Below are 13,017 nucleotides of genomic sequence, written 5' to 3' on the forward strand. Positions count from 1 at the left end.
ATTTTTTTTAATTTAATTTATTCCTGTGATCAAATCTGAAATTTCAGCATCATTACTCCAGTCCTTAGTGTCACATAATCCTTCAGAAATCATTCTAATGTTCTGATTTGCTAACATTCTAACATTTATAATTATTTTTGTTGAAAACAGTTTCATATTTGTGTGGAAAAAAATGTTTAATGTGGAGGGAAAAAAATAAAAAATCTTACTGGTCCCAAACATTTGACCAAAAGTGTATATTAGATACATATTATACCTATTTTGCATTAAAATGTGCATTAAACCTAAGAAAAACCCAAGTAAAGGAATACATCTTGACAGATATTTTAAGCACAGAATACTAATAATGACTACTCACACTAAAAAGTTACACTCATGTGTTTAATAATATTTAATGTATGAATAAATAATGTTTTTATTTATCAGGATGGTAGATCAGCATTACACATCGCTGCAGCTCACTCCAAAGAAGAGATTGTCAAACTACTGGCCAGTAAAACTGATCCCAATTTACCAGCAGGGGTAAGATGTTCAGTTTACTTTTATTTTCACTCAATCACATGCAGCTCATTCTGAGATGTGTTTTTGTGTAGTGAAAAAAACTAACAAACTGGGACAAATGTTTCAAATAGTTACATTTTTACATGCATAAATTATTTAATTGCATTAAACATTTAACTAAAAGTTAGTCAAATGTCTGCTTTGTGGCCTTTAGGCACACATTTCTTAGGGTTGCACATTTTTAATAATGTAAATCACATTATATTATGGTTAAACAGTCTTTCAATGTGATTATTCATGGACCTCTGAATGCATGACCATGACCAATATCAATAGGTCTCAAAAAACATTTCCTTTTTGTACAGGAAATGGGCTTGACTATTGAGTTATGTAAACAGTCTTCAATTGAGAAACATTTCCTAAGAATTACCACTTGAGTTTATCTTACTGAATAAATTTCCCAAGAATTTATCACAATTGTCCAGTTGTTTCCACATGTAGAAAAACATTTACAACAGTTAAAACATTTTTGTTTAAATATCATGAGGTTAACATTGTACTCAATTTGTGTCAAAGAACACCTCAGTATTAAATGTCCAAAAACAAATCACACATTGATTTTTTTTATATATAGTATTTAATTCTCACACTGATTTAACTGAATTCCCATTCATGTTTAGCCCAATGATCAGTTGCCCCTGCACTACGCAGTGTCTCGACCGGCCGGAGGTCTCAGAGTCACGCAAACGCTGCTCCAGTTCAGCAGCAAAGATGCGCGTCTTACACCAGACAAGGTACAAAAGCACTGATCTCCCTCATTGATTCATATATGAGAAAAAATGCCCTCCAGAAGCTTGCATTCTGCAAGTGAACGGTGCATTGTAGTGCCATCCCAAAGAGGCACAAAATCCTGCTCGTGGATTGACCTGCCCAACTTGATCCGAGCACCTGAGTCTTTAACCATCTTCAAGAAACAGCTGAAGACACATCTCATCCATCTACATCTGACCCCCTAAAACTAACACTCTCTACTCTATTTCTGCTCTAACATATAAATACACACACACACACACACACACACACACACACACACATATACATATATACAGCAAGAAGAAGAAACACCATTATGAATAAGTACTAGATTATCTTCACTACGAGATCAAATGTTCCTTGTCGTTCTCCTCTCTGTCCAGGACGGCTGCCTTCCACTGCTGCTGGCTGTTGAAGCGGGGAATGTTTTGATTGTTCGAGAACTCCTCTCCAACCAATCAGAGCCACAGCTCAGAGCCGTGAAGGCGGTAAGCATCACATGACATTCCAAACAAGGATGCAATAAAGTTTTTTTTTTGTTTTGTTTTTTTTTGCTTTTAAGTCAAATGAGTGCGCCTTTTCAAATTATTTCCAAATTCCATTTATGAAGTTAGCAAACAACGTTCTCGGTTGTCATAAGGAGTAATGAGATAAAAAGCTCTGAATGCAATGATTTAGCTGGTTTTAATTGTTATCAGTGGACATTTGGAATTAACACTCATTTGTTACTAACAAAGCTCTTTAGTCCTTAAATAGGTCAGTTCACTTTTTCTTTGTTTAGATCTTTTAAGCTATTCAAAAGTTTATTAAAATTGAGTTCACATGGAAAATGGTTCAGATTGGTGACATGACATGTGGTCAAGTATGGTGTCCTATACTCAGAATGTGTGCTCTGCATTTATTCCATCCAAGTGCACACACACAGCAGTCAGTAGTGAACAAATAAGCACACACACATAGTCACACTTCCGCATGGCGAGTAACAAGGAGAACAGGAGTGCATGAACAACAATAGTCTTTTAATCCAAAATATCCAGGAAATAAAACTTGGCAGATGCGAACACAGGAAACACTGGGGTTGACTGACATTCAATCTCCAACAAACACAAACTGAAAGGGCTGGGGCTTTTAAACACAGGATAATGGGCAGGAATGAGGAAAATTAGCAAAAAGGGGAACACAGATGCATGGAATGACGAGTTAACCATCTAGGGTCTAAGGGGGTTTTGGGAGCCTGGAGAAGATTTATCATGCCCTGATATTTGTGCTTTTTTCAGTTGATTATAAACATCTAAATGGCTAAAGTCTCTCACTGTAATCAGCACAGATTGGACTATAATAATATGAGAACAGCATGTATGCACATGATTGTGTTTTTGAGAAAACAAAGTTTATGAGTGGTTAGTGAAAATCTAAAAATGTTAAATCACTTCAATAAAGCAATAAAACACATACAGAATACTGGTTCCCAGGACTTTTGAGAACTGGAGCTTGTAGCCTAGAATTTGTCTTTCTAAATTATTTGAAAATCAGCTTCTTTACTCACTCACAGAAAACAATATATTGATTAATATTTTCTAAGAAACTTTTTGTGTAGAAAGGGTCTATGCAAGAGGGCTTGAACTATCAGCCAGAGCCGGACAGTAACAGAGTACATTTACTTGAGTACAGTACTTAAGTACAATTTTGAGGGTAGGAGTCATGGTGGAGCCGACAGGTCAACAGGCCGAGGTGGAGTCCAGGCCTCGGAGGTGGAGTCATGGGAGTGAACAGAGGGGCTACCAGATGACAGGGGTGGAGGAGGCTGGAGTGGGTGGGAGCAGCCACTGGAGGGTACTTTCTAGCAGGACTGGACGAGGGAACCTAGGATGAAGGAGAGCTGGACAGAACCAGCGGAGACGACAGAGAACGGAGAGTGGGCTGTTCGATCTCCAGATCAGACACTTAGTCTACGATATTCCCCTCCTTGTTTCGGCACTTTCGCCCTACCATACTCAGCTCAGACACGGTGCAGGGGTGGAACTCCTCTTCGCACTCAGACCGTCAGTGGCTTTCTCCCTAGTGGCAGGCAGTGTTGCCGGCTCACACACCTTGACTGAGATCAAGGCCTCCGGCTCCGCGGCAATCCTCAGCAATGTCGCTCTCTCTAGTGATGGCTCGTCGGTTGTGGTGGGCCCTGGCTCTCCATCAGCAGTTTGGGTCGGGAGTGGCATTGGTGATTAACTCCTGGGAACCGGCGGGGAATGGAGATCCATTTCTCGCCAGTGTCCATTCCACAAAGGCGTTGAATTCCGCTCGAGGACCATCTTCAGACGACGGTGCTCTGTGTCGTCTGGATAGTTAGTGAGATGGGCCATAGCCAGAAATAGTCTGGTATGACCCTCGAGTGATTTTTTTTCCCTGCTTCAGCAGGAGGATGATGTATTCAGGGTGAAGGAGGGGGTCCGTAGGACACAACGGAAAGAAAAACACTGGGAGAAAAACAGAAACCAGACAGGGGAAACACGCAATAAACTGTTTCGTTCAGAGATTCTGTCACACTTCCCTATGGTGAAGAATGAGGAGAACAGGAGTACACAAACAACAATAGTCTTTTAATCCAAAATATCCATGAAGTAATACTTGGCAGACAGGAAACACAGGGACTGATGTTCAATCTCCAACAAACACAAACTGAAAGGACAGGGGTTTTTAAGTTTTCAAATCCCAGCTAAGATGTCTTTGACGTTGTCTGTGGTTCAGCAAATTCCTTGACACGTCGGTGTGTGGTGGCTCTTGATGCCTTAGCCCCAGTCTCAGTCCATTGCTTGTGAAGTTCACTCAAATTCTTGAATCAATTTAGCGTGACAGTCCTCATAAAGCTGTGTTTCTCTCGGTTGATTATGCATCTTTTTCTTCCACACTTTTTCGTTACACTCAACTTTCTGTTAACATGCTTGGATACAGCACTCTGGTGTACAGACAGCTTTTTTGGCAATGAATGTTTGTGTCTCACCCTCCTTGTGAAAGGTGTCAAATTATTGTCTTCTGTACAACTGTCAGCTCAGCAGTCTTCCCCATGATTGTGTAGCCTAGTGAACCAAACTGAGAAACCATTTTTGAAGGCTCAGGAAATCTTTTCAGGTGTTTTGTGTTGATTAGCTGATTGGCATGTCACCATATTCTAATTAGATGAGATATTGAATTGGTGGGTTTTTGTTATATGTGAGTCAAAATCATCACAATTAAAAGAACCAAAGACTTAAACAACTTCAGTCTGTGTGCAATGAATATATTTAATACACGATTTTCACAATTTTCTGAAATAACTTTTCCACAACATTCTAATTTATTGAGATGTACCTGTATCTGGTTTGCATTCTGATGGTTGAGTTATGTTTCCAGGCAAATGGCGACACGGCACTTCACATCTGTTGCAGACAGAAAGATGTTGAGATGGCCAAAGTCCTGGTGGAGTTCGGGGCGAATCCGGACTCTCAGAATGTAAGAACCTCTCTCTCTCTCTCTCTTTCTCTCTCTCACACACACACACACACACACACACAAAAATTTTATTTAAAGGGACATAAACATTATAGATGCTGTTAAATACATATACAAAATCATGAACCAGTGGCATGCAATAGGTCTTCACTATATTGAGCATATTGCTTAGTTGGTATGGGTATAAATGACAATGTCTTTGCCATATATGCCGGCTGCCTATGATAGAGAAAGAGAACAAAGCACAGTACTTTGTTAGCCATTTAGCCCTCTTTCTGGGAATCCCAAGTTACTGAAGCCCTCTTACAACCAACTTGTGTGTGTCCTAAGCTGTCAAATATAAAAACAAGTAACCTATAACCTATGTCTGAAATGGTATTTAAGAGTTTTTGACATTTAAAGACTTTAGTCATAAAAGTTTCCCCCTATTTGCAGAAATTTTAGTGCTTCAATTTAATAAATGAATATTAGAAATGTTGCCTTTGCAACTAAGTAAAATAAGATTTTCATGTTATATTTATATATTATTTCACTCATTTCAAATGTGATTCTACCCAGAGAAAAAAATATAATTGCTTAGATGCTGCACTTTCATAGTTCAGGAGACTAATAACTTTCATATTTTAGACATTACCTCAGATACTCTGATCTTCTGAGACATACAATAGACACATTATCATACAGACATCTGTTCCCACCTCTCAGTGAGCGAAAATGTGGGAAAACACCTCTCACATATGCACTGGTTCCTCCTCATCCTCTTCCTTCCCCTCACCCTTTCCTTGACCCAGCTCACTCAGAATGGTCAGTGGCAGAATATAATGTTCTACATGAATGCAAGTAATATTTACAGTCATGTTTGGAGTCATTTGAATTGTCTCAGGGTGACCGGTACAATGGTCTCAATTGTACAAGAAGTAGACTAAAAGGTGATAAAGATCCTAAGATGAATTTTGCTCGCTGTAGAAGGGTGTGCCATTTCCCAGTCTCAAGTGGTGATAACTCTACATGATTAATGCAACTTCCAATTGTTAATTCCTGTTTCTATCTCAGGGGATTTTTGTCTTTGTTTAAGGTACTAAAGGAAATGTTGCAAGAGGATCAGGGCCTTCTGTAGCAAGAATGAGCCCACAGTTTGAAATGTGTCAATGCTCTGTATTTTTCTAAAAGCTGGTTATGCATCTTACTCTTAAATTCATTTTTGAGAATTTGATGTCTTGTATTGATTTGATATCTTTGAATTGGCTATGTAATTGGCATAATACATAGTTATCTGACTGTTAATAAATTGTTACATTTGATTCTATTCTGTTTTACTCTGTAATTATTGACTCTGGTAGATTACACTGTATCCGTGTTACTGTATTTCCTGTGTCAGGTTAGTAACTGACTAAAATTCAGCTGACTTGGATCATAGGGCACACCAACTGTATCTTTAGAAATCTGGCTAACACTTGGTATTAGTTCAAGTATACTTACATTATAAGTGCTTCTAAGGAATTTCCGTTAAACTCAACTGGATGTTGTTTGACCAACCTAAATAGGGTGAGCCTAACCTCTGTTTATTGTAATATTACTAGCTAAGTGTACATGAAAAACCATGGTATGACCACACCAAAACTACTATCAGGGAAAGTAAGGTTGGTCGGCTTATACCTATAGTATTGGTCGTGACCTCTGACTAGAAATAATGTTGCTTTATTCAAGCGTGTACAAATCTATGGGGGCTAATTAGAATGAGCAAGCATAGGAGCAGCCGTCTGAAGTATTTGCCATTTACCTCTGTCTAAAAACCAAGACTGACAAGAATGTGACCGTGAGATACACTAAGGCCAAAGCGATATCTTTGAGCGACATGAGCACCCAAAATGAAAATAAAATTAAATAATAAATAGAATAATCAGATGTCAGAATAAGAATAATTAGAAATGGTCAAGCAACTAATTCGTATAACAATCTAAATTCAAGGTCATATTAAAATGGAATCAGATTAGAATTAAACTTAAATTGAATAACTTCAAAAGACTTTACGAGCAAGCAACCTTCAGCCAGCACCGGATACCTTCCTTGGACCGAGTGCGTGGAACTTACAAAAGTGTAATTTCTTCAGTGTTGTCACATGAAAATATATAATAAAATATTTTATTTATTTTAGTTATTATATTTTTCATTAAACTCATTCTGTATGATTTATAAGCGTTTTGAAAAATGGGCACATGGGTTATGTCCTCATAAGTCACCCTTTCCTTGTAATACCTGTGTCATACCCATGTCATTATACAGAGTTGTGTCCTGAAAAACAAAAACAAAAACAAGAGCACACACACACACACACACACACACACACACACACACACACACACACACACACACACACACAGACACACAGACACACACAAACACACAGAGGCTGAGATTATTTGCAACATGGAGACCAATAGGGGGAAACTGAGTTTTGCTAATTCACAGAACATTTGAGTCAATATTGTGCTGCTGTTTGAAACACAAATATTGTGTTTCCAATTCTGTTTGATTTCTCTAACTAGAATGGACAGAGTGAGCTTATTACCCAGCATGCCTTGTTTGTTGACAGAATGAATGGCAGACTCCTCTGCACATCGCCGCTCTGGAAGGAGACGAAAACATGCTGAAGTTTTTATACCACTGCAAGTCCAGTCCCAACATCTTAGACAAGGTGAGACAGAATACACAAAGAGAGGAAATATGCAAGAGAAACAAATATTTTTGAACAGTTGATTCAATTATAAAGATGGCCCATTTATCTACAAGATTCCCAAATGTTTTTATCAGTTGAAGCCCTTTGATATGTATATTAATATTGTATAATACTATATACAGCTCTGGAAAACAATACGTTTCTCTGGATTTACTAGACGAGAGTTTGAGTAAAATGTTTATTTTTGTTTTATTCCATAAATGTCTGATAACACTTTTCCAAATTTCCAAATAAAAATTATGTCTTTTTGAGCATTTTTAATTGCATAAATGACAGCTGGTCAAAATAACAAATGTTTTCATTTACTGTGATTGAAAAAAAATTCTTAACTCTTCTGAAGTTAAATCATTGGTAAACGTGTGTGGAAATATGGCATGTTTTTTGTTATTTTGACCAAGACTGCTCTAAATAACAACATTTTAGTTTCAGGTTTTGAAGAGAGGTCATCAGTGGTGTACAGAATAAAACAAATTTCACTCAAACACATAATTATAAATTGTTAATCCAGAGAAACTGAGAATTGTCAAGTGGTATTTTACTTTTTTTTCAGAGCTGTATGTAAATTTCTCTCTCCTCTTTTAAAGTATTGTGTTTATATCTAAATACATTCAAATTGCCTTCAGGAAATTAAATAAAAGCAAACAAAATATTTCAATAATTTAACAATCTGCATGTTCACGGTTCACTGATCTCACATAACATGCAGGTAAGCATATCAAATATTTAATATTATAAGTGTATTATAATATAAGTGTTATTTATTTATTTATTTAGAAATTACATTTTTTTATTCTTAATTTTATAGTAGCGTTTTATTTTTATTTAAAATATAATTTTATTTTATGTTAATTATCAATGTTTTATTATTTTTTATAACATTTTGTGAGTTTTATTTTTAGTTATTGTTTTTTATGATTTTATTAATTTTCAGTTTTTTTACAAGTATTCATTTTAATTTACATTTTTATGATTTAATTAATTTTTAGTACGTTTTTATTTCTATTATTTTTATTTTACATTTTTGTTATGCAATGTTTTCAGTAAGTGTATTATAAAAAATTTTTTTTAGAATTTTGTAATTTTTTAAGTATTTGTATGATTGAATTCATTTTCAGAAAGCATTTTATTGTTTTTTAATTTTATTGCACTTTTGTTGATTTGACTTAAAAAAATTATAATTAGTTTGTTTCACGTCTTTCTTTCTCTTCTGTTTCAGATGGACAGAACACCTCTGCTCATCGCCGCAGAGCGGGGACACACCAACGCAGTCGAGATCCTCACTGAGAGGTTCAAGTCATCTGTGTTAGCAAGAACAAAGGTGATCCACTTTGCTTTAAGGGATCAAAAAGAAATTCTCAATTAAGTATAAACTTCATCAACTGAACCTTAAAAATACTTAAGAAAAACAGACTCAAATGAGCTCTCCTTCAATAAGTGTATTGAGGTATAAAATGAGTGAGGAGCAGCTCAGATCATTTGATATAAAAGATCTGCATACTTGTTGTGTGCAAATTTAAGAAACCGTTTAGAAGTTGCTGTGAAACTCTGGAGGAGACACGTGATATAACTGGGGTCTGTTTCTCAGGAGATTTTCAGCAAACATTTACATTTTTTTTCAACTGAATATCATTGCTGTTTAGAATAAAAGCAATAATGTTCTGGAGGGCACATGAGATTTAACCAGTGAGTTTAGGTATTTTGGTGGCGTGCCAGTGGTCGTCTTGTAGGCTAGCATCAGTACCTTGAATTTGATGCGAGCGGCTACTGGTAGCCAGTGTAACTTGATGAGGAGAGGAGTAACGTGAGCTTTTTTTGGCTCATTGAAGACAACCCTCTTTGCTGCATTCTGGATCATTTGCAGAGGCTTGACAGTACATGCAGGAAGAGCCAGGAGAGCATTACAATAGTCCAGTCTGGAGAGAACAAGAGCTTGGACAAGATGTTGGGTGGCTCACTCTGACAGGAAGGGTCTAATCTTCCTAATGTTGTATAAGGCAAATCTGCAGGACCGGGTCGTTGTAGCAATGTGGTCTGTGAAGCTTAAATAATGATCCATCACAACTCCTAGGTTTTGGTTGTCATAGAAGGAGTAATGGTTGATGAACCCAGCTGTATAGAGAAGTTGTGATGAAGCAATGGGTAAGCTGGAATCACCAGGAGTTCTGTCTTCGTAAGGTTAAGCTGAAGGTGATGGTCATTCATCCAGCTAGGAATGTCACTCAGACAGGCTGAAATGCGAGCAGCTACCGTCGGGTCATCTGGTTGGAATAAGAAGTAGAGTTGGGTGTCATCAGCGTAGCAGTGATAAGAAAAGCCATGCTTCTGAATGACAGATCCTAATGACGTCATGTAGATGGAGAAAAGAAGTGGTCCAAGTACTGAGCCTTGAGGAATCCCAGTAGCAAGGTGTTGTGACTTAGAAACATCACCCCTCCAAGACACACTGAAGGATCTGTCAGAGAGGTAGGACTTAACCCACAGGAGAGCAGTTCCAGATATGCCCATCTTTCTGAGGGTGGACAGGAGAATCTGGTGATTAACGGTCTCAAAAGCAGCAGACAGGTCCAGTAAGATGCGTACTGATGATTTTGAAGCTGCTTTTGCCAGGGCTTCAGTAACCGAGAGCAGAGCAGTCTCAGTTGTGTGGCCACTTTTGAAGCCAGATTGGTTGCTGTCCAGGAGGTTGTTCTGTACAAGGAACATAGAAAGCCGGTTGAACACAGCTCGCTCAAGTGTCTTTGCAATGAATGGAAGAAGGGATACCGGTCTGTAGTTTTCAAGAAGCACTGGATTTGAAGATGGTTTCTTAAGCAGTGGGCTTACCCGAGCCTGCTTGAATGCTAAGGGAAATGTTCCAGAGTGAAGAGAGGAGTTGATAATGTGAGTAAGCGAAGGTAAGACTGAAGAAGAGATTGCTTGAAGGAGGTGGGTGGGGATCGGATCAAGTGGACAAAAGAGTTACTGTAGCACTGTTCGTGTCCATAGCTGAAAACTGAGTGAGTGCTGGAAGTGAGGAAGAAACCACAGAAGATAGGCGAGATGGAGAGAGTGAGCGTAGGTCCCATCAAAAGGTGACCTGCGTTGGAGTTTGTGCTGCTTCAAGAATAAGTGCTAGGTTAGCAGTAATGAGGAAGTGGTCTGAGGTGTGCAGTGGAGCAACTGAAGAGTTGCCACAGAGCAACAGTGCGTGTAGATGAGGTCCAGTTGGTTGCCTGATTTGTGAGTCGCTGTAGTAGACACTAGCTTGAGATCAAATGAGGTGAGCAGAGTTTTGAAGTCAGCAGCCTGGGGTTTATCTAAGTGGATGTTGAAGTCACCAAGCAGTACTAGAGGAGTACCATTTTCAGGAAAGTTTGATAACAGCTTTTAACAGGGTGGGTTACAGTAATTGCATGTGATTCAAATGAACCATTACCTGTAGGTGATGGCTGAAGATCAAATTTCCATTCTTTTGATATAAGGAGACCAGTACCTCCACCCCTCCCAGTGGTACGAGGAGTGTAGGAACAAGTTATATTAGTGGAGAGGGCTGCGGGAGTGGCAGTGTCTTCAGGTTTGATCCAAGTCTCAGTCAGTGCCATGAGGTTTTGACCGGAATGAGTAGCAATAGAAGAAATGAAGTCTGCTTTGTTAACAGCAGACTGGCAGTTCCAGAGACCAACTGGAATAGAGAGCGTAGTAGTAGAGGTCAGAGGGACAGGCCGTCCCGCAATGTACATAGCCTGCTCTCCGAGTCTTAGTAGTGATAGTAGAAATCTGAAAGCACATAATGACTGCAAGTGTAAGAAATAAGTATTTGAGAACAAGCTATACAAAAAGTAAAGAAAGAGGAGAAAAGAAATACTCAAGTGCCTTGATATAATGCCTATATATATATATATATATATATATATATATATATATATATATATATATATATATATATTTTTTTTTTTTTTTTTTTTTTTTTTTTTTTTTTTTTTTTTTTTTGGAACACACAAATGTTATATCAGTGTGTTGTAATCTGTGAAGATGTTTCTAATGAATCTCTCCCGGATGATCCCATACAGGATGGCAACACACTTTTGCATATCGCATCTCAGTGTGGTCACCCTGCGACTGCTCTCACAATACTGAAGAAAGGCGTCTTGCTGCACATGCCCAACAAGGTACTGGACACATTCATCTATTTTAGTTGACTGATTTTCTCAAGCTTGAATGCTTGGACCCAGTTGTTCAAAATAATTCAAAATCAAATTGGCTTAAATCTTAACAATTGTTTGTGCAAAAGATGAGAAAGGTTTCTAAAATTGGATATCGATTTAGATCACATAGCTTTTGATTCTGGATCAAACATTTAGAATTTGTTGTTCAAAGCGTTTTAATAAGGTTAAAATAAGAAAACAGATTATTAGATTATGAAAATATGATCGCAGTCCTTCTGCTTCAATATTCATTTTTAATTCAGTGTTACTTGCAATTTCTTTGTAATTATTTGTAAATTTACCGGCTTGAGTTTCTGGCTGAAAAAAAAAAATAGTTTCAAGGTAAATTCTACAGTTGTGGTCTTAATTTTTACACACACTTTGCAGTATCTGCAAAATGCATATGTAAACTTTTGAACGGTGTCCTTTTTATAAATTCAACTATTGTTTTCTCTTGTGGACTACAGGTGCTTCTCAATAAATTAGAATGTCAAGGAAAATTTAGTAATTCAACTCAAATTGTAAAACTCTTGTATTAAATAAATTCAATGCACATAGACTAAAGTAGTCTAAGTCTTTGGTTTTTTTTAATTGTAATGATTTTGGCTCACATTTAACAAAAACCCACCAATTCATGATCTCAACAAATTAGAATATGATGACATGCCAATCAGCTAATCAACTCAAAACTATAAGATTACATAGTTTGCAGTCAACTGAATTCCTTGGATTGTAGGACTTCCAAGTTCAGATAATTTTGATCCAGATGAAACTCTTTTGAACAATCAAACCCTATTTTGCCTTTTAACTCTGTATAGATAGTCTTTCAAATTGGCCGTGGCTAAACTTATTTATCTTATGTGTTCTTGTGCACGGTTGGATGTTGTGTGATGCTGTGCAGTCAGGGGCGTTATGTCTTCACGCCGCGGCTAAGAGAGGTCACACGGCTGTAGTGCATGCTCTGATCCAGAAGGGAGCGCCTGTGGATGGCATGGCTAAAGACGGACAGACGGCGCTTCACATCGCGGTGGAAAACTGCAAGCCACAGGTGGTGCAGATGCTGCTGGGTTTCGGGGCAAATGTGCAGCTCAGAGGAGGAAAGGTAAGAAAATCTGATTTATCATGAAGACGTTTCCATCAGACTTCAGTGAGGTGTTATTTAAAAGCATCATCTTAACTAGCTTTAAAGAAACAGAGGTAATGCTTTACAATAAGGCCCCATTAGTTCATGCATTAACTTACAATGATGCATTTGTAACAATACATTTGGTACAGTATTTATATATTAACTGTTCATTG

General features: G+C 37.7%; 2 protein-coding genes across 6 annotated transcripts in view; one reads left to right on the top strand and one right to left on the bottom strand.

Moving 5' to 3' along the window:
• The window catches only part of LOC127935318 (60S acidic ribosomal protein P1-like), a 568,794-nt gene that overhangs the window by 195,404 nt on the left and 360,373 nt on the right, over positions 1 to 13,017 (bottom strand). The gene's annotated exons all lie outside the window — the stretch shown is intronic.
• LOC127935305 (serine/threonine-protein phosphatase 6 regulatory ankyrin repeat subunit B-like) overlaps positions 1 to 13,017 on the top strand; it is a 64,022-nt gene that overhangs the window by 17,098 nt on the left and 33,907 nt on the right. For both annotated transcript variants that reach the window (XM_052533049.1, XM_052533048.1), the window contains exons 3-10: positions 427 to 522; positions 1,182 to 1,295; positions 1,698 to 1,802; positions 4,699 to 4,797; positions 7,391 to 7,492; positions 8,751 to 8,852; positions 11,584 to 11,682; positions 12,620 to 12,820. In XM_052533049.1, the coding sequence (XP_052389009.1) occupies positions 427 to 522; positions 1,182 to 1,295; positions 1,698 to 1,802; positions 4,699 to 4,797; positions 7,391 to 7,492; positions 8,751 to 8,852; positions 11,584 to 11,682; positions 12,620 to 12,820 (918 nt within the window). The remainder of the gene's footprint in view (positions 1 to 426; positions 523 to 1,181; positions 1,296 to 1,697; positions 1,803 to 4,698; positions 4,798 to 7,390; positions 7,493 to 8,750; positions 8,853 to 11,583; positions 11,683 to 12,619; positions 12,821 to 13,017) is intronic.

This window comes from Carassius gibelio, chromosome A19, assembly GCF_023724105.1.
Source record: "Carassius gibelio isolate Cgi1373 ecotype wild population from Czech Republic chromosome A19, carGib1.2-hapl.c, whole genome shotgun sequence".
Lineage (NCBI taxonomy): Eukaryota > Metazoa > Chordata > Actinopteri > Cypriniformes > Cyprinidae > Carassius > Carassius gibelio.